Raw genomic sequence first — 21,934 nt, 5'->3', positions numbered from 1 at the left:
GATGTAGGAGGTTGCAGGACACAGTCATCTGAAGCCCGGAAGCCATGAACAGTCACACATCCTTCATTCTGATGCGTCTGAACTCCTGCATCCTAAGTCACGTAACTGGAGGCAAAGAGAGCCTGTTGCATAGGAAACATGTTGACTGGCCCAGCCTTTGGAGCCTTTCCTTTGTAACAGATGTCTAAGCTCTGTTTGAAACAAATGAGGTTCCTTCGTTTTAAGGACATAGAATGCTGCAAGGCAGAGGGGGAGTTTCCCGGGCTGCCATCTTGTTTTCTGTGGGTGTGAAGTGAAAAACCTCTCATTTTTGGTAAGCTGAGCAAAGCCCGAAAGCAGGAGCAAAATGGGTCCACACTCGAACTTTAAATGCCACTGTGAAAATTCAAGGCAGGCTTCATTGGCTAAACCGCAGTCTGTCACGGAGGCTTCAGCAAAAAATGCTGGAGAGAGATCTTGATTATTCCATAATAGGCCACAGGATAGCGGCCGTACTGCCCTGCCAGGTAACTGGTGAAGCCTGGGGCCTGGGGGACCACATCATGATGGTTCATTCCTGGGACCTGGGATCCATCTGCCTTTGCCTGTCACTGGAACCCATGATAGCAGTGGACTGAGCCTGTCAGGGAGGACGAGAGAGATGGAAGCAGCCCAGGAACTCCCTCAACCTGAGGCAAGTTGTACCTCTTCCCTGCTGCACTATGCCAGGCCCCGAGCCAGTACGGAAATGGCACTTAGGTTGATATCTTACATTCAGTTCATTTTGCTGGAATGTTCTATAAGCCCCCTCTTGGAAGTCTGGGTCCATGACATCCTTTTATCCTTTGATATTAACATTACTATTGTGTTAGCAGTATAGCACAGTATGACTGCTATTTAAATATCCATCCCCATCCCTCCCCGTTCCCCCACCCCCAAAAAAAAACAATACTGTCTGCCCTGAAAAGAAGTGGTTTGGCATAGTGAAAGTTTTTAAATATCCATTTTCCAGATGGATATCTTTGTTAAATTTAAAAAGAAAAAGAAAAAAAAAAAAAAAAAAACTAAACCATGTGGAATGCTCCTAAGTGAATATTATTGTTTACTAGACTTATTCCATCTTACGGCATTTTATGACAAAATATCAGCAAGCTCATAAAGAGGGCTTTTTTTAAGGTCCATAATCTTTCTAACCATAACAAAAGGGTGGTAAATATATTGTACAAGAGCACGATGGAAAAATGTGCTAAAGTATTTCCACAAATCAAATGTAGCACTTTGGCATTGGCTCTAAAGCATTAAATTTAGTAAATTAGAACCAGATGATTTTAAAATAGAAACTTACATAACTTTATGGTGTGATTTCTTTTTCCCCCAACACAAGTTTATCTTCCTGCAGCCGCGTTGGCTGCTACTGTAATAGGTATTTAAGAAGCTGGGCAGCCTCTAGGTATTATTCATCTTTGTAGCTCCCAAGGTGCCTAGCATTATGTTGGGCAATTAGTAAGTATTGGTGGATGGGCGAATGACATCTCAGTAGGGATTAACAAGTACTAGTTAATTGGCAAGGAAATGTAATATAAATATTTATACAGATCTACAGGTAGACAAAACGCTGCTGCTACCCCACACATAATAGTGAAAATATGTGTTGCTTTTCCTTTCATTGTTAAAGTTGTGGATTAAAATCAATGAACCTGAAATAAAAGGCTGGATCTTCTTCGCCTTTGGGTCACCGTGCTCCAAACCACCATCACCCTGGAATGTTCCTAATACATAAGTTTCATTTCTATTTCTGCCATCATAGCAGCCACGGAAAATGCTCCTTTTGGTCATGTCTCCCTCTCCTCCCACACACAAAGTTCACAATGTGGCTAATACCTCAAAGACAAGCTGGGAGTTCAACACAGCATATTGACTGAGTACCTTTAATCTCCAAGACCCTGTGTGTGCTGCCACAGGGGGTGCAAATGAATAACGTATAGTCTTTGCCTTCTAGGAAAATACTTCCTGGTAGAGGGTTAGTCAGCACGCTGTCATTGCAGGTGAAAAAAATCTAACTCATGCTAGGTTAGTCAGGAAAGTGTATTTATGGCCTTCTAAATTGAGTTGTCTAAGAGTAGACTTCAGGCACGGCTGGATCCAAAGGCACAGACAACAGGATTAGGGTTCTCTCCATCTCTCCACTCTAAATGTCTTTGCTTCTTTTTGCACATGGACTCATTCTCTCTTGCTATTGACTGTCTCTACAAGGGGAAAAAGATATTCACCAGCAAACACGCATTTACAGTCTATGATCCAAAGACAGAGAAGCCGTATCTCTCCCAGGCTTCCCATACAAATCTCAAAGAAGAGCTTGGATTGACTCCGAGTTACATGTCAAGTTCTCAGATTCATCACTATAGAAAAGAGGATGTATTCTATGACCAACCAGGCCTGAGTGGTGGTTGACTCTCCCTTTGTGGATGAATGAAAAGGAGGTGATTTATGTCTTAAATATTGATATTTAAATATTGATGTGGCTTGGCAGCTGATTGGATGTGGGAAGTAGTTGAGAGAAAGAAATGAAAGATCAGTCTGAGGTTTTGATTCTAGGTGACTGGTAGGGTCATAAATGGAAAGAGAATGGTTTAAAACAGATGCTGTTTCAAAGGGAATTTACCATTCACATGTGTATTAATCAGGGTTCTCCAGGACATGTGTGTGTCTGTCTGTGTGCATGTGTTTGCGTGCATGCACGTGTGTGTGTGTCTGTGTGTGTGTGTCTAGAGAGAAAGAAAGTAAAAGATTGGTTTGTTTTCAAGGAATTGGCTCCAAGTCTAAAATCTGCAGGGTAGACCCATAGCATGTGGACCCTGGGAAGAGTTGATGTTGCAGCTTGAGTCTGAAGGCTGTTGGAACAGAATTCCCTCTTCCTCAGGGGACCTCAGTCTCTTTTCCCTGAAGGCCTTCATCTGATTACATGAGGCCCACCCACATGGTGGAGGGTATCTACTTTATGCAAAGTCTACTGATTTAAATGTTATCTCATCTATAAAATACCTTTATAGCAACATTTAACATCTAGACTAGTGTTTGATCAAATATCTGGGCAGCACGCATGGCCTATCCAGGTTAATATATAAAATTAATCATCCCAATATTTGACTCTAAGGAGCTTATGAGATGCCTCTGGAATATTTGGGTGCAGTAGAAAATGAGGGTTTGGAACTCAAAACACAGGTTAGGAGATGTGATTGTCATCAGAGTAAAAGTCATTGGAGGCCGGGCGCGGTGGCTCAAACCTGTAATCCCAGCACTTTGGGAGGCCGAGACGGGCGGATCATGAGGTCAGGAGATCAAGACCATCCTGGCTAACACGGGAAACCCCGTCTCTACTAAAAAATACAAAAAAGCTAGCCAGGCGAGGTGGCGGGCGCCTGTAGTCCCAGCTACTCGGGAGGCTGAGACAGGAGAATGGCGTAAACCTGGGAGGCGGAGCTTGCAGTGAACTGAGATCCGGCCACTGTACTCCATCCAGCCCAGGCGACAGAGCGAGACTCCGTCTCAAAAAAAAAAAAAAAAAAAGTCATTGGAGAGCATGACATAGATGAGGGAGAAAATACACAAGGAAAAGGGGCTGAGAATGGAACCTTGAAGAAAGGCTCCGGAAAAGAAGACTGAAACATACTGGCAAGGGAAGTCGAAGAATCAGAAGAGCCCACTGCTGTGGAAACCAAAGGAGCTAATTTCATAACAGGGGAAATAACAGGGAGTTTCAGGAGTTGAGGGGAGATCAAAGAGTTGGCAGGCAGAGAACAGTCCCCAGCTTAGACAATGGAGGCTGGGGGTTCCCTGAAGCAGGACTCCTCAAATGTGATCTGCAGACCTGCACCAGGCCACACACTGGACAGGCTCACCAACAGGTAGGTGCAGAAATGGCGAACTAGTGCTTAGAAGCTCTGACAGCCATTAGAGAAGAGTGATTTTTTATCAGCTGAATTCAGTTATCATCATGCTCATCATCATCATCATCATCAAGGCTGGCATTTTGCAAGTCTTTTTCATTTCTTTTTTCTAGTAATTTCAACACTACTCCTATTCTGTGCATCAATGGCTTTGATGGTTATTGGTGGAACAGGGGTCAGAAGCAGATGCCTGGAGGACTGAGCAGGAGGCCAGGATGCTGGACCACCCACTCTCTGGTCATGGCAAGTGAAAGATAGAGGGCACTTGGTCAGTGTTGGGGAAGGAGAGGTGGCAAGGGGAAGATCCTGAAGACCCAGAGAACATTGTTTGTGGCTCATATTCACTCATCCACAATAACAAAATGTAAAAATCTGGGGTATTTTGATAGCTCACTCAGCAGCACAGCCTGACTGGAGTTGGCCCGAGGTGATGTGTATTCTTTTAACCACTTGGCATGACTCTTTGTAGATTCGATTGCTGAAACATGCATGCTTTTGCTTATGGGACGCAGCCATGGATTTCACTGGGAGTGTCTTATAATATGTGGTATATGCTCTAAATCTCTTTCTAAAATCTGAAATATTCTGCATTCCACAAGCTCGTCTGGCCTCCAGCTTTTTGAACAAGGAACTGTGAATCTGTTTTCAGGGTAAGGAAGACCTGAACTTACTTGCAGAGAGAAGGGTGGGAAAGATTAGGGGGCACATGAGAGAGGGGATGGTTGGGGAGCCGAGTCCCAGAGTGGGCTTGAGAGGAGAGAAAAAATTGCACAGAGCTATCTGGATAAAAAGGAAGGACCTTTTTTTTTTTTTTTTTTTTTTTTTGGCTTGGTGACCAGACTGCACAGGTGATGACTTTTGAAAACGTAGAGTAATTTTAAGATGGCAAAATGAAAACCGGGGGGAAGACATGTCCTCTGTCAGCTAGGCCCAGGAGGGTACAGCATTGCTTCTTGTCACTACTCTCCACCCCTCCTAAGACCAGAAGCTCCAAAAGCGGGTTAGAGCATGAATCAGGAGAACTGCATGCCCTGGGTTCAAAAGCACCCTTGCGACACTCCCTTGTCTACATCCTCAAGTCTGAAATCACAGGGTGCTAGGCCTTCAGCAAGTTAAGAGAACTTACACTTAGTGCCTGTAAAGCTCAGGGGTACCAGTGAGCAAGACTTCAAGCCCTGTGCATGCTCCTTGCCGGGCCCCCCTTCGGCTTTTTGTATAAAGAAGAGAGCTGCTCTTTATTTCCGGGCTTAGTGGGCAAAAAGCAATGCTCCGTCCATATTCCGTTCGGCAAGTCAAGGGTGGACACTGGTGTCTTTACCACCACCCAGTCCTCGGCCCACTCTGGCAAGGCATTCCTCTAGCAGACAAAATAAAAGACTGCTGATAGCTGGAGCACTTTGTTTGTTTTCTAAAACGAGTCAAACTCTTCAAAAGCTTGGCTTGAACCGTGCAGGGTGTGCTGTGTTCCCCACCACATTCCTCTCACCCGCCTCTCCACCAGACCTTGTATTATCCGGATTCCTTTTATGCGCTCATGAGCGCCAGCTGGCGGCTGCTTGGGCTGGCCAGACAGGCCAGAGGCCCAGGGCCCGGGGCCTGCTGGAGATTGTCCGGCCTCAGCCAATGAGAGAAGCCGGGCACGGGAGGGAAACCTTCTTGGAGGGCCGGGTCAGCTGGGCTCTTTTAGGGCACAAAGGGGAGAAAATGCATCTCCAGCCCCTGAAGAAATGATGTACCCTGGGCATTACTAGTGGTCATTCAGTGTTTAAAATACTCCCTTCTCCCCCACTCTGTGCCGTCCCTACCTCCGCCCCTGGAGCTATGCTAGATGCCTGGTGTGGAAGATGACTTCCGGAGGCCAGTGTGCACTGGAGAATGGCAAAGCTCGGAAGTAGACTGAAAATAGAACATCTGACCCAGCTAGGAAGCTTAGGCACACAATCCATGAGCCTTTTCTGCTTAGTCCAGCTAGACAATAGCAAGACGTGGAGAGTGGAAGAGGGCTATGAAGTCCCATCATATCACATGACGTCATGCCATGGCAAGAAGGAAAGATCATGTCTTACGCCACATGACATCACATAGAAAGTGCTAACATGTGTGCCAGAGAAGGCAGGAAGACTTTTCAAACGTAAGAACATGCAGAGGAAGCACAGAGGGTTAGCAAGAAGAAGACCTGATGCCTTTGCTCCCCGTCATTTAATAGGTATTTTGCACCAAGATGATTGTGCCGGGCAGTGCTTCCGGAAAGAGGGGACAGCCACTCTCATTTCAGCCATGGAATTCCTGTTTATTCGATATTGACAGATCACCTCAACCTTTGTAAAAATCCACAGTGTGAAGTTTCTATTAGCAGAAAAGATTTCCATCGGCCGGGCGCGGTGGCTCAAGCCTGTAATCCCAGCACTTTGGGAGGCCGAGACGGGAGGATCACGAGGTCAGGAGATCGAGACCATCCTGCTAACACGGTGAAACCCCGTCTCTACTAAAAAATACAAAAAAAAAAAAAAAAAACTAGCCGGGCGTGGTGACGGCGCCTGTAGTCCCAGCTACTCGGGAGGCTGAGGCCGGAGAATGCCGTAAACCCGGGAGGCGGAGCTTGCAGTGAGCTGAGATCCGGCCACTGCACTCCAGCCTGGGCGGCAGAGCGTCTCCGTCTCAAAAAAAAAAAGAAAAGAAAAAAAGAAAAAAAAGAAAAAGAAAAGATTTCCATGACAGTTTCATATAAAAAGTTGTTTCTTTGGACACACTAAAGCATGTGATAAGAGAACATCTCACGGCTAGAGAAAACAGGAGAGGCGCTTTGCAGGCAGTCTGCACAATTTTACTATTAAACTCCTTTTTTTCCACTGAACTCCATGCCTTTACCTAGCTGGGGGCACATAAATACTAGAAATGTGAACCTTGCACATTTATGGAGATAAATAAGCCTAAATCTTTATGCGTTTCTAATTTTTCTTATCACTTCACCTTTAAGTTAATTTCTCCAAGTCCTTCATATAAAGAAAACGCTAAAATAGAGCTTCACAATTGCTTGTCACATTTCACTAGAGTCGAGTGCATTTATTTAACACCTAATTTAATCTGTCAACGTTTTTCAATTCCTTGAAGAAAAAAGGTAGTAATTAAGTATTCCACAGTTATAATAACACTAAACATCAAAACTTCACAATCGCACAGTTTTTTAAACATCAAGTCAAGATATTACCCATAATCACTCCACTTTAGGTGGTCTGGCTGGGTTTTTAGTAGCATGGTAGTGACACGGTTTTACATGTACTATTTCATGGTTTATCAAGAGCTAGGAGGGGCCTAAGACATCCCATTTTAGCACTTCACTCTTGGGAGAATTAAAAGCCACCTCAAAGAGATAGAAGGCGGAGAGCAGCAGGAAGAGGGCTCAGTAGGAGTGGTGGTTGTAAGGCGCTGTACAGCGATAGCCTGCTCAAGCTCGGCTGAGTGGTAAGAGGCACCAGGCCCTCGTAAAGTCTTCACAGCGTGGAGATCCACCACATCGCTGCAACCTAGAAGATCTAGAGAAACCGCTTCCATTCTCTGCTGCCTAGCGCCCCACCCTCCCCAGGCAGCCTGTCCTTGAGAGCGAAATGAGTTAGGAGGGAACCAAATGAGAAGAAATTCAGGGATCATGAGTCAAGGAGCCTTTTTAGAAAACACTACCCTCCATCTGCAGAAACAAATTTCTTTCTTTTTTTCTTTTTTTCTTTTTTTTTATGAGACGGAGTCTCACTCTGTCACCCAGGCTGGAGTGCAGTGGCGCAATCTTGGCTCACTGCAACCTCCGCCTCCTGGGTTCAAACGATTCTCCTGTCTTATCTTCCTGAATAGCTGGGACTACAGGTGTGCACCACCACGCCCAACTAATTTTTGTATTTTTAGGGGAGATGGGGTTTCACCATGTTGGCCAGGATGGTCTCAATCTCCTTACCTTGTGATCTGCCCACCTCGGCCTCCCAAAGTGCTGGGATTACAGGTGTGAGCTGCCGTGCCTGGCCTATTTTTTTTTTTTTTTTAATATTGCCTTAACAAGTCTTTCAGAAAATAGAATGTGTTCCTAGGACACTGTTGCTAAAGAGGTAGCTGAGGGTAAGGTCGGGTAGCCTTCATGAGGTCTCTTGTGCCAAAATATTAGTGGAGGGAAAGTGAATGAAAGCCCCATTTCACAGCATATAAGGAATCAAGCATTAAGACTGTTCTTAGGCTTTTCTCTAATAATAGGCTTTCATTCATTCCAAGAGCTTGACCAGTTCAGCAGATAAAAGAGGTTTATTGCCTTGAAGTGAGAAGAGCTCTTTCCCTTGCCGTCTGAGAAGTGGCTTATTTTTCCCCCTGTTGAATTCAGTGAAGGCCGTGTGCACAGAAAAGACACAGGGCTTTCAGAGGACAAAAGATGGGATTCAGTCACCGACATAGGTGCAAAACAGGGTACAACAAAAGAAAAGACAGAACCCTCTTCTATAAATTGCTCAGAATCTCATTGTGGAGAAGCAACTCTCACAAAGGAAACCGTGTAAGGCAATACCAAGCACTGAATGGTGTGTCATACACATAAAACTGACTGGAGATCATATGCAGATTTTTTATTTTTTATTTTTTCAGAGACAGGGTCTCACTCTGTCTCCCAGGCTGCAGTGCAGTGGCACAAACACGTCACACTGCAGCCTCGACCTCCTGGGCTCAAGTGTTCCTCCCCACTCAGCCTCCTAAGTAACTGAGACTATAGGCATGCACCACCACACCTGGTTAATTTTAATTTTAATTTTAATTTTTGAAGAGATGGTGTCTTGCTATATTGCCCAGGCTGGTCTCAAACTCCTGGGCTCAAGCAATCCTCCTGCCTTGGCCACCCAAAGTGCGCAGATTACAAGTGTGAGCTACCGCTGGGTGCGGTATGGATGAAGATCACTTTAAATGGGTAGATTCCATGGCCTCATACTAAGCCTACTGAGGCTCATACTTAAAGGAGAGAGGCCTAGGCACTCCTTATTGTTTCTTAAGGGAAATCGGATTTGGGAAGCACTGACTTAGGCCACAGGTGATGAGAGTCCAGAGATACAGAGGAAGATTGGAGGGAGGAGAGCAACAATGGAGAGATTTTTCTAGGAAAGCTTTTATAAAGAAGATGGGGTACAAGTGGGAGGCATAATGGGATGTAGGCAAGCAGAGCCACAAAGGGCGGCAGAGTGATGAAAGAAGAACTACATACACACAGGCTCGAACGTGCAAGTGAGTAAGGGGTGTGTGTGTTTGTATTTACACTGCTGCATCAGCCCTCCTCACAACTCGAGAGCAATACCTGCTGTTTCTTAGTTGAGCTTAGTCCCACTAGGGTGGAGACTTGACCTTATTGAGCAGACAAACATGTGCTCAGATAATGAAGTGCATTAATTCATTCATTCATATGAAGAGAGGAAGCCTTTGGCAGGAGTATAGCTCCATGGTCAGGGCCACACAGACTCAGAAACCAGAAAACCTGGGTTCATAAACCAAACGTGCCATCACCCTGTAAGTTGGCACATGCTGTAGAACTTCTCCAGTCTTGGTTTTGTGAAGTGTAAAGTAAGAACAATACAACCTACCTCACAGGGGTGTTACGTGAGATGAATATTAAATGGACTCATGTTTGTAAACATCTGGCACAGGGCCTGGCACCTGGGAGGGTTTCAGTGAAGGCTGAATGAACCAAGGGTCAGTTAAATGGAAGGAGAAAACCAAGGGTCAGTTGGATTGAAGGAGAAAACTCTCAATGGCTGGTCTTTGGGGAGGTTTCTGGAGACTTGCAAAAGACTGGAAAAGTTGCTGCCTCTAATTATTTTTGAAATAACTTTGGTATATGTAGATTGTTTTTAAAAACTAATGTTAAACTAGAAATGATAAAACATGGCCCTAGAATGGTTCCTTTTTAGGACTGGACTTGTTCCTCTGGTCTAGCACCCACTCAGCTTCCAGATTGTTCCCCTGTAGATGTGGAAAGATCTGTACTTTATTCTAAACTCAGGCATAGACGTACCTTGCACTAATCTAGAGTGTGGGTCGGCAAACTTCTAGAGACAACCATATAATACTTTTTCTTTGGCTTTGGGGGCTTTGCCATCTCTGTGGCATCTGCTCAGAGTCTGCCATTACAGCTCAAAAGACATCCCTACATGAAATAGGGATGGCTGTGTTCCAATAAAACTTTATTTATAGACATCGAAATTTGAATTTCACATCATTTTCATGTCTCATCTTTGGTTTTTTTCCCAATCACTTAAAAATGTAAAAGCTATTCTTGGCTCATAGATGCAGAACTAGCAACAGGCCTTGAGTTGACTCTGAAAAGGTGCATCCTAACACCATTTTAAATAAATGGAAAACTCACAGCGAAACTCAAACACACAGCGGAATATGTCTTCCCTGTTCCCTTCCTGGGCACCAAACAGAACCTCATGATAAACATACGTTCTTTGAAGTTACATTTATCTTCTTACTCATTGATGCTGCAAGCATTTATGTACCTGGAAGGTATACAACAGGACAGGGGACACGGAGATGAACAAGATACCACCCCGTTCCCCAGGAGCACGTATCAGAGCTGGGGAAACAGACATCAACAAATCATCATGAGACAACGTGGAAAGCTCTTATAATAGAGCCGTGTTCCAGTACAATGGGGGCATAGTGAAGGGAGGGAGGAGTTAGTTCTGAAAGGGTGAGGTGGGTAGGGTGGGGGTTGTAGACAAGGATACACAAAAGAGTTAGTGTTGAGGCCAAACTTGACAGCAGAAGAGCGAAGGGGGGTCATTCTCAGCAGAAGGGCCTGCCTGTGCAAGTCAGGAAGGTGCAAGCCCATCTTGGAATCAGTAAGTTCCCCCCAACCCCACACCCCCAAGTACAGCTAGAGTGTGGGATGGGGGTGGGGGGTAGAGGGAGAAAGAAAGGGTAGATTCAGATGGCGGTCCACACCAAAGTGTCCGGATTTTGCTTGCTAAGCCATTGAAGTGTCATTAGAGGTTTTTAAACATGCTAGTAATGTGATCGGCTCTGTATTCTAGGAATTAAACATGCAGTGATCAATGTGGAAGATAGATGACAGCAGGGAGTTAGGCAAAGACACTAAAAAGAAATCATTAGAATAGACCAGACCAAGAGATTCAGGGACCTGACCTCACCACTGATTGCTGTTATAACTCAAGCTGGTGGGGCCCTGTGTGAGGCACTCAACCTCTCTGAGCGACAGCTCTGCCCTCTCTATGAGTGACTGGATTAGGTGATTTCCAAAGTCACTTCCTGCCCTCACATGCTCTTCACTCTGCCCTTCACTCTTAGAGAGCAGTCACATGGGTTCCTTCCAAGTTGTCAACAGAAATATTTCTTCCTTCTAGCTTCCTCTTGATTTTTTGCTGTATTTATGCCAGTGCCCAGTCGCAGCTGGAAAATCATTAGAATGGCATCCGGTGCCATTTCCCTGACTCCTGCCTGCACGAGCATCGGGAAGGAAGAGTGCTTGGTCGAGGAGCAAGCAGGTGGCAAGGATGACAGGCGGAGATGCCCGCCAGAGTGCTGGCAAGTGCAGGAGGTGGAACCGGAGCCCCAGAGTTCTAGCCAATTTTAGGGGGGTCTTTATGGGAATACTAGGGCTGCTGCATAAATCAATTACATAGCCCAGTTTAAATATCATTTTTGCATCGGATAGTAATCAATGAGGAAGGGAATTGTTTCTGTATTCACTGGACAATTTGTGTTTCCCTGAAGAGTTTTGAGGGAAACCTACTAAATGACATGAATAAAGTAACAACTATCTGCATTATTTAAGCTGCATTAAGACAGCCTGCTGTCCTTGAGTGTTTAACAAAACAGAGAGAAATAGATTACTCCCTGCTCGAAACACCGCGGAGGCTTCATGTCACACTCAGGAAAAAATCCAAGCTCCCTACCACCTACCTCTCTGAGCTCATCCTCTCCATCCAGCCCCGTGTACACCACGCTAAGCACACCGGACAGCTTGCTGCTCTCAGACACACTAAGCTCATGCCTACTGCGGGCCCTTTCCCTGGGTCACTTCTGTCCCGAATGCTCATCCCTCAGATCTCTGAGTGGCTGGATCCCTCAAATTATTCAGATTTCTGCTTAAATATCATCTCCTCAGAGGAGCTTCCCTGACCACTTTATCTAAAATAATACACATCCTGTCCCACCCGAGTCTGTTTTCCTCCAGCAATTTTCCCTGCTTAATTTTTCTGCATAGCATGTATCACTGCAAATCATATTATACATTCATTTAATTATTTTCCTCAACTCTCACTAGACAGTAAGCTCCATGAAGATGGGAACTTTGTCTGGGCTACTGCTGTATCCTCCCCTCCTAGAAAGGTACCTGGCACATGCTAGGTGCTCTAGTGATAATAGTTCAGTGACAAAGCTGCCCTGTGAAAGAATGGCACATGGAGGAGGGGGTTCCTCCAACTTTTTCTCAATGCCTACCACACTTATCAACAATAGTCTAGTAGTAATACTAGCTATAATTAATACAATAATTAAAAAATAATCTACAATAGAATATAACACTAATGTCATAAAATATTAACAAAATAATATATCATAAATCTGATATTAATATTAAAATAATAACTAATAGCAGTAATAAGAATAAGCAACCATTTACAGTCTTATAATGTAACAAGTACTACTAAATTCTATCCACATTATCTTATTTAATCCTCATTATGAGGCTAGCAGGTATTATTATTTTCTCTGTTTCATAGTGAAGGACACCAAAATTAAGAAGTTCAACTGGCCAGGCACAGTGGCTCATGTCTGGAATTCCAGCCCTTTGGGAGTCTGAGGCGGGTGGACCACCTGAGGTCAGGAGTTTGAGACCATCCTGGCCAACCTGGTGAAACCCAGTCTCTACTAAAAGTACAAAAAATTAGCCAGGCGTGGTGGCGGACACATGTAATCCCAGCTACTTGGGAGACTGAGGCAGGAGAATTGCTTGAACCCGAGACGCAGAGGTTGCAGTGAGCCGATACTGCACCACTGCACTCCAGCCTAGGCAACAAGAACGAAACTTTGTCTCAAAAAAAAAAAATTAAAAATGTTTTGAGGTTCCAGCACAGCACAGGTTTACCTGATTCCAACACCCTTGTGCTTTCCTTTATGCAACTCACTATATACTGACCCAAACCTTCTTGAAATGAACGTCGGGACATGTGTCTTAATTACCTTACAGGACAGAAACAGGAAAGCAGGAGGGCCACTTGTTGGGAACCAAGCCTTCTAGCTAGAGAATGAAATTACAAAAACCGGCAGCACAGACTTTTGGAAACTGTTTGAAAACATTAAAATAGAATAGGACAGCACTCATTTATTCAATGATACTCATCAAACAAAACAGAAAGAGGATTCAGCTTGACCACTTAGGAAGCCAAAGGAATGTTATCTAGATCTCTTGGAGGCCACCACACTCATCTTACAGATGGGAAGGGCTTTGAATCATTGTCCTCCTTTATCCAGGCAGACACCAAAAACGATTTCCTGCAAACTAACGACTCTCCAGTCAGTCTGCAGGATTCTTAGATCCAATATGCTGCATGCTTGGTAAGTGTTCAGAAAGGCCTTGCACAATTGCTCAGGCTTATTTTTGCTCTAAGGACAAAGGAGGAAAAGTAAGGCCTAAGACAGGTTGGAACAGATATGTCAACCTCATTAGGATGGCCTGGGGGGTCACGTCCCTGGAATCGGTGCCACTTTGAACTGCAAACGAACCTGCCAACCCTGCATCTGGAAACCACTTTTGTAGGACAGCTGCTCTCTCATTCCTTTTGCTTAGATCATAAAAGTAGAGTTTTCATCCATTGGGAATTTGTGTGTTACAGGCAAAGGGAATCAGATTCTGATCCAACTTGGTCAGGAAAAAAAAATAATAATAATAAGGGCTGATTTTTCCATCCAAGTCATGTAGTCTGGTTGGAGTGCATCCCACTCGGGGACAGCTATTGTCTGAATTCACCAAGTCTCAGTCTTGCCTAGGAAAAAGGAATTTTTTGCCTCACTGCTCTATCCTTGAGAAGAGTTGCAGAAGGTGACCATTTCTGTTTTCTGGGTGATTCTTTCTCTATAGAAATCCTAAAGTGGAACCTTTATAGAAATTATGTTCTGTGCTTCACTGGACAGAGACTGGTCTTTTAAACCAGGCTCATCAAACAGTGGGCATTTTCGTTTCCCTGAATAATAAGTGTTGGTGGGTTAATGGGTCATCCTCAGGACAGAGGTCAGAAGGAAAAACACTGCAGTGTTCAAAGCTGGAGCTAGAAATGCCAGCCGTCAAAAAACACAGAACTCAGTGGACGGTGATGATGTATAGGGCGTGCACTGGCCAACCCCATCTGAGAGGTCACATCTAACCTTTATCCTCAGCAAAGCCACTGAAGGTCGCTCAATATGTGTGACCTGCAACTCTGAGGCCCTGGTGAGAAGCTGTCCAGGAAAACGCTGGTGCGTGTGCTAGAGGGTTCCTTTTCACTAAGGGAGAATTGTCTTCCAGCTCCTTGTAGACTGACATCGCGAAGTACTTTGAACGTTGAAAAGAACAAAAAAAGCAAACAGTCACACACACACAAAAAGGAGGCGGGAGGAGTGGGAAAGAAAAAGGGACACAGAGAGAGAGAGAGAGAGAGGTATCAGCAGGGGTGGTTAGTAAAAAGGGGCCCGGAGACAGAAAACCTTTTGTTCCGGGAGTTCGTTTCATGTAGAGATTGTGAGGTGAATGGCTTTGAAACGAAATGGGTTTATGAAGGAGTTGCTAGATCACAGGAAGCGCGACTGTCAGACTGCTTTTGTGAATTCAGTTTCTTTAAAATTTGGGTTAATCTTAAAAAGAATGTATCTCCTTTTCCTGTTCTTTCTCTTTCTTTCTGTCTTCTCCTTTGGCGGGGGCGGGGGGACAGAGTAAGGTTCAAGACGGCTCCCCACTTTCTGTTTTATTTTCCACCCTCTGATAAAGCAAAAAGAAGAGATCACATTACAAGTTCTTTGTCAGTTTTTCAGAATTAGGGGTGGGCAGGGCCTGAGCATTACCTTGTCCCACTAGCCAATGGCGGGGCGGCATGCAAATGAGGTCCGCGATCAGCCTGCCTCAGTCACAACAGTGAGCTCAGAGACTTTGGGGAGGCGCTGCGACTGACAAGCGGCGCTGCCCGGGACCTTCTCGATTTCCTCTAGCGCTGCACTCAATGGAGGGGCGGGCACCGCAGTGCTTAATGCTGTCTAACTAGTGCAGGAAAACGGCTCAACTCAACGCCGCCGAAATGAAGTATAAGGTAAGAGAGTGCCTTTTACAGGTTTCCTTGCAAGCTGAAGGCTGTGCCTGCGGTTGTGTGCGTGTGTGTGCGTGTTCCCTACTGTGACAGTCCCTTGTGCGTCCGGAGAGTTCTAAGATGGGTCTGGGTCACTGAGGTTGGCATGTAAGCAGGCAAGCAAAGACCCACTCCAGGGGTTCACAGTACTCCCGAGTCCAGCTGCTCTGAAAGTTGCCGGGGAAATACCTCGGTGAGAAGTTAAGACTTGGAGTCGCTTCACAGCAGCCACTGGAGACCAGAGGGTGTCTGACTTGAATCGCGGCAGGCATTGGCTCAAGTCTCCTCGGCTTCCCCAGGCCTGGCTTCCACTGCCCTGGGGAGCAGTAATAAGGGAGGAATGAGGACTGCATAGTCTCTCTCAGACTGGCTCTTAGTGCAAAGTTTTCCAGCCTTTCCTTTAATCGTTTGGTCTTGGAAGGAGCATGCCATATGCACTTTTGGTGGGAGAAATTGAAAGCCCAGATTACACAGCTGAGGCTGGAAAAGGTTGACATCCTTATGTGATATTGGATGTAGGAATAAATAAGTATGAGCCATTTCTTGAAAACATTTTTATTGGAGTTTGAATGGGGTGAGAGTGTGACGGCTCAGGCTGGCTCACTGCCTGAAAGCTTACCGAGTGTCATAGTCATAGTACTTCAGCAGCGTTATTTTCCAGTGCATTTTACACCATTGTTTGTGTATTTTTCTTGCCAAAAGGATTTTTGACTTGCTCCATATATTCCCCCCTCCCTTTTTTTTTTTAAGTCACTCCCATCTAAGGAGGCAAGCAGCTTCCAGGGGACACAAAGAAAGCTGACTGCAATGAATTGGGCATGGATTTTTCTTGAATGATGAATAGACATGAGTGCTAGTGCTACTATTTTATTTTATGCTATTTTAAACAAAAGTGTTATTATTAAGATGGATTTGGGCAAGGGTGCTAGGCTTTTGGATTGACAATTTATATTAACTGTACACTAGCTGGAAGCTACTTCGCTTTTTTTCTAAATTTTTCTGGTCCATCCTTTTTTGATGTAAGGTTGTAAATACTTGGTCTAGCTGATAGCCACTGACTAGCCTTAATAATAAAGCTTTTGTTCAAAAACTGTGAATCTTATTCAAAAGCTTTAAATCTAAATGTCGAGAGTCTTTATTGTAATGCCTACATTACCACTGTCTGAAGACACAGGTATCAGCTATTTCTGTTTTATCAGCTATTATCTTCTTCAGTAGGGAAGATCAGAGGAAAGGGTCATCCTGAAGACTATTAATATTGACTTTAGGATGCAACCAGAAACAAATCCCTCTACCTGGCAGGAAAGTTACCTTTCTTAAAGTGGGTCACCCCATATTTCCTTATTTAGAACAATGATAGGACCAGATATTACTCAGCCTGGAGTGACTTTTTTGCTCCTCCTTTCCTTGTTGTTGAATAAGAACTGGCTTGCAGAATAAAAGAGAAAGTATGTTCATGTGTCTATTATTGGAAAGTATTAATGGCTGAAATTAACATTGAGTGCCGTAATCTAGAAAGTGACGAAAGTGACAAAGTCTCAAGTCACTTTTGTTCAATGATCTCATCGTGTTTAGCTTTACTCTTTATGGAAAGAAAATCTAAAGGCAACCGATAAAGTGACTGACAATGTAAACTGCAATTGGCATTCATGGAGAAACCTGCTTCTCCACTGGGCCTTACTGGTGCTGAACACTATGCCAAATGATGTAAACACACGATTTTTATCAGCCTGTGGGCAACTTCACCGGCAAAGAAGCTAACTTCTCTGACCAGTCAAATGACTTACGCCCTATGATGACTACTGTATCAACCAACAACTGAAGAAATCCACTTTCCTTTTTCATAAAGTTTTCTTTCTCTCTCTTTAATAATGAACAGCTTTACTTCAGGAAAGGATTTTGTTATTGTAAGTAGAGGAGAGACACAAACGTAATGACGTAACATTAATTGAGACTTACTGTGACAATACAAGATTGTCATATTCAACTCTCCCAATAGCTCTATAAGGTGGATATTATTTTTATACTCAATTTCAAATGACACAGAGAGGCTAAGTAATTTATCTAATGCCACACAGCTAGAAAGTGGTGAGCTGGGATTAGAACTAAGGCGATCTGGCTCCAGAACTCATGACTTGAACCACTATTAAGAGAAAGAACCATCGTTGACCTCTCTAAAATATGGCTAGTGTTTTCTTTTCCCAGAAAGTTTAAGACTATTTCATCCCAAGTATTCCTGCAGGATAATTTCTTTTTAAGAGAGTAGCTCTACAAAGTAAAATGAAATGCACGCTTGGCAGGTATTTGTTTAACTTGAGCCACTTAGGTAGTAAAACCAGATAATTATTAGATTGTAAAATCCCGGAGACAAGAATTATCTTTAAAATACTACGTTGCTCTATGTACTGTAAATTTAGCACAGATCTTAAAATGTTCACTGAAAGACTTATGAATCAGGCCCTATAAGATTTTTTGTCCTTGTTAACCTGATTATCTGGTTTGGCTGCCCCAGGGATCACAACTACAGAACAACAAACCTTCACTTATTTTGCACTTAACATACACAGCTTCAGGCCAGGCAGCAACATACTTGCAACAATCCTGAGAACTGTGGAACGTAAGCTATTATTCCGGACAGACATTTCTGGTTAGTACATATCTAGTCTGTCTTTATTTCCTTATATGTTTTTTATTTGTCCACAGGAAGGTTGCAGTCACTGTCATATGTACTTAATTTTCCATTTCTCTTAGAAGGGATTCAGCCTGTGGTTATGTGATAGTAAATTATGGGGGCTTCATTTATTAAGAGTTTTCTACAAAATCCCCTTCACATACAGAGCATGTTCTTAATTGGGCGGGGGCTGGGGGGTTAGGGGATTGCCTCGATGGCCTTGGTTTGCTTACCCAGTGAAGGCTGCTCCTTAGGGTCTGGAGGTGGATGGTTGTGCTGTTTGCCGGGAGGGTGATGGAAGGGTCTCTGAGCAACTGTGTTTGAGCAGAAGCCCCGAGAACCCGCCCCGTTTGTGCCTGCCAGGCCCGAGGCCCCGCCCACCTCAGGCCCAGCCCTGGCCGGGGCTCAGCAGCCACTTGGCCTGGCTGCTAATGGCTGAGCAGAGATGCTTCTGTGGCTTTGCCAAATTTCTGAGCCCTTACGTGCCTACATTAAAATTCTAAATTATTTATCTCGTCTACCATACAACAAATTCATTCTTTAACGTTTTGACTGAAGAAAAATTACAGACGGAGCTTACAATGCCATTAAGAAAGCTGCATTCCGAAAGTCAGAGCCCTGTGTTCTGGTCGAATGGAGTAGGTCAGGGAAAGGAGAACGTGTGTGCTGAGAAACCGTGTGCTTTGGAAGGGACTTTGAAAGTATTCGTATTTTCTCAAGCAAGACTGAGGAAAATAATGACAGACAGTCTTTGATTTAGTCAATATGGTCATGTATAACCTATAAAATTCCCAATTATTTCCTTGCTTTGATATTTTGGTTTAAAATGCTTTATTTTTCTCTATATGATTTTTGCAACCAATCCAAATGTAGGACTCCTGCCCTTTTCCTTTTTAAACCTTGTATGAGATCTATGGATTTAAAAGCACTAAAACTTGCTTTGAAAAATATCAACTTGGTTATTTATGTATTTATGCATTTATTTATTTATTTGTTTATTTATTTAGCAAACCCATTTGCAGAGCTAAATGGCTTAACTGCACAGAGATAAAAGCCTTTAGAGAACTGAAGGTGCCTGCTAATACCAAATTTAGCAAGTTGCACAGTGCGTAACATACCAAGGATTCCTTTAGCATCCTTTCCTTGCTGGGATACACGTCAGTCCTGTTCTCAGAATTCAGTGACTCCCTGTCTCTCCCTTCACTCCAGTCTTCTGAAAAAAACACCTTCCTCTCCACTTTTCTTTTTTTCTGTTTTTGATGTTGAGTCTCACTCTGTTGCCCAGGCTGGAGTGCAGTGGCACCATCTCAGCTCACTGCAGCCTCTGCCTCCTGGGTTCAAGCGATTCCTCTGCCTCGGCCTCCTGAGTAGCTGGGTTTACAAGTGCCCGCCACCATGCCCGGATAATTTTTGTATTTTCAGTAGAGACGGGTTTCACTGTGTTGGCCAGGCTGGTCTTGAACTCTTGACCTCAGGTGATCCACCTGCCTCAGCCTCCCAAAGTGCTGGGATTACAGGTGTGAGCTACCACACCCGGCCTTTTTGCAAATTTCCTCCCTCTTTCGTGCTTTATAACCTCACCGGTTCTTCTTCTTCTTCTTTTTTTTTCTGCTTCTTCTTTTCAGGCTTTCTTTATGCTTCTTTAATACTGACTTCGGTAGGTCTTACTTCCAACCCGTACTCCCCAGGCCCCTCACCGCCACCTGTCTATTGCTGCCCCCTCGCCCCCGACACATGGATGTGACATCTTTAATGCACATCCTGTAGCCCTCATTTTTCCTTCTCCTTAGACTCTGCTATGGGAAATCCTGGTTCGCTGCCCGCATTTATCTGCCTGTCTCTTTGTGCTTGCATGACTTGAGAGGCCCGTCAGTCCCGCTAGTAAAGTCTCCTCATCCAGCCACTCTGTTTAAACAATCAGACTCTGAAACCTTTGTCTCCTGGACTGTCCTATAATCCCTAAAATAGGCTGTTATGTTTTTCCTCTGCCCTACTCTGTTAGCACTACCTTACTTATTAACCTCTTTCAATCAAATCATTATCTAAAGGATACATGTAACTCAGATAGGTTGCCTACTGGGCCTGTTTAGTTTTAAGTAAACCCCACTGAATATGAGAGACCCACCCTTTATTTGTACGTAGAGGCAGATTGATCGAAAAGTCCTTGAATAAAAAGCATGATCTAGGGTCTGTGAGGTTTTGAGGGGGCTGAGACTTGGTCTTTTATGTTCTTGTATTAGAGACATGATAGCGCATGGGCTTTGGAGAAAGGCATTTCTGTTCCTTATGGCTTATAGCTCTGTGACCTTAGGCAAGTTAAGCTCTCTAAGCCTCATTTTACAGCATTATCTGTAAAATAGGGATAAGAATAACTGCCTCATACTATTGTTCCAAGACCTGAGATAATATATGAATGAAGTACTTACTATGGCTCTTGGCATATAGTAAGCAGACAATGCTAGCTGGCTCCAGTTCTCTTTGTATAGTAGATGCTCAATACATGTTGAAAGGATGGTGTGTACTCAAGACTTGGTGACAGAATTATGTCAAAATCCCAGTTGCTAGGTTGAGATGGCTGAGTATTGTTGAGTATTCCCTGGGCCTGGATGTGTATTGTAAGCATACGACCCTAATAGCATATAGCCCCGCTTGCTAAAATTCTTTTGCCTTGGTTCCTTCATTATTGTTCATTGGACTCAATATTCCTGAAATTATAAGCCTTTGCTCACAGGAGATAAAATGTATACACGAATAGCCATTTAAGAAGATCTTAACACTATATGGCATAGTAAAAAAAAAAAAATTGGACTTCCTTTCAAATCCCACTTTTGTTACTTTCTAACAGTATAATTTTATGCAAGCTACTTTAAACCCCCTTTTCCTCATTTATAAAATGGGAATAATACCTGTCTTATCAGATAGTTATAGGATATATGACAATTGTCCTTTCCAGCAGATAGTAGGCATTTAATAAATGGCAGCTATTATAGGATGTTATATACACATACACACAAAGATATACAGATATATAAATATGGAAGTTTTATATAGATAAAAGTTTAAGAGGAAACATTCACTAGAATTGTTTACCCATAACACAAATATCAGTGAGGAAAAGAGAAAGGCATCAATTTGAAAAACCAAAGGTAAAATCCAAAGAATGTAAGTTGGGAGTACATGAGAAGTTCAGGGTAAAATCTCTTATCCAACCGCAGTCAATTAGAATGACATAAATGTAAAGTAAGAGGTCTTGGTTGTCTATGTTTAGATCATTTTAGGGTCAGAAAGAAATCGAAACAAATTGGTTTGAAATGCCAACCACTAGGACCAAGGCAATACTCTGCAGGAACATATAAGCTGAATTACCAGGACTTCTCACTAAGACAAATAAAACAGCGCCATTGGAAAGAAATACTATATTTCTAACTTAAAATGCCAGAGAGTAACTGACGGTTTCCTAGGTGATAGATGATTGCAAAGAGTACGGGCATGAAAAGGGGACACACACACACACAAAAAAACCCTGTTTATACTTTGCCAACAACACCCCCTCCATCTTATTTACTTTGAACATTCCAGCCATCTCTCTGCAGTAATTCCTGCTGGCTAATGAGGACTCCACACAGCTAGGGAACATGACAGCCTGCAAAGGCCTATTTTCCAGAACAATCTGCATTTTAAGATAAGTGACCTTGTTGGTGACCTTTTCTACCCTTCGCTGGAAAAGGTGACTCTCTTAGAAGACAGTTTGACTAAACAATGAGATCTAGGTGAATGTGAGGAAGATAGAACAGGCACTCCAGAAATATGGATAGTGGTGGTGTTGAGGGCAGTTTTTCATGGTTGAGGTAGGGAGTGGAGGCAGCTCTCATGGAGATGTTAAAGTTGCCAGTGTCCAATACATATGCCTGGGCCCCACAATGGACTACCAAATCCCAGTTATTCTTTAAAAAAACAAACAAAAAAAACAGCTAGTATCTTTC

The 21,934-nt window shown here is 43.7% G+C and overlaps 1 protein-coding gene and 1 long non-coding RNA gene across 4 annotated transcripts in view; one reads left to right on the top strand and one right to left on the bottom strand.

The window, feature by feature from the left end:
* LOC126953888 (uncharacterized) overlaps nucleotides 1–18,329 on the bottom strand; it is a 109,103-nt gene extending 90,774 nt beyond the window's left edge. The window contains exon 1 of the long non-coding RNA XR_007725399.1: nucleotides 18,185–18,329. This is a non-coding gene — a long non-coding RNA (uncharacterized LOC126953888). The remainder of the gene's footprint in view (nucleotides 1–18,184) is intronic.
* NEDD9 (neural precursor cell expressed, developmentally down-regulated 9) overlaps nucleotides 1–21,934 on the top strand; it is a 123,594-nt gene that overhangs the window by 61,044 nt on the left and 40,616 nt on the right. For 2 of the 3 annotated variants that reach the window (XM_050789578.1, XM_050789576.1), the window contains exon 1: nucleotides 14,792–15,244. The exons of the other annotated variant lie outside the window; for it this stretch is intronic. In XM_050789578.1, the coding sequence (XP_050645535.1) occupies nucleotides 15,233–15,244 (12 nt within the window). In that variant the 5' untranslated portion in view covers nucleotides 14,792–15,232. Of the gene's footprint in view, nucleotides 1–14,791; nucleotides 15,245–21,934 lie in introns of those variants that run through there. 3 annotated transcript variants of the gene reach the window in all.

This window comes from Macaca thibetana, chromosome 4 (genome assembly GCF_024542745.1).
Source record: "Macaca thibetana thibetana isolate TM-01 chromosome 4, ASM2454274v1, whole genome shotgun sequence".
Lineage (NCBI taxonomy): Eukaryota > Metazoa > Chordata > Mammalia > Primates > Cercopithecidae > Macaca > Macaca thibetana.
The sequence above is the reverse complement of the archived record's forward strand: the minus strand, read 5'-3'. Positions and strand labels throughout refer to the sequence as shown.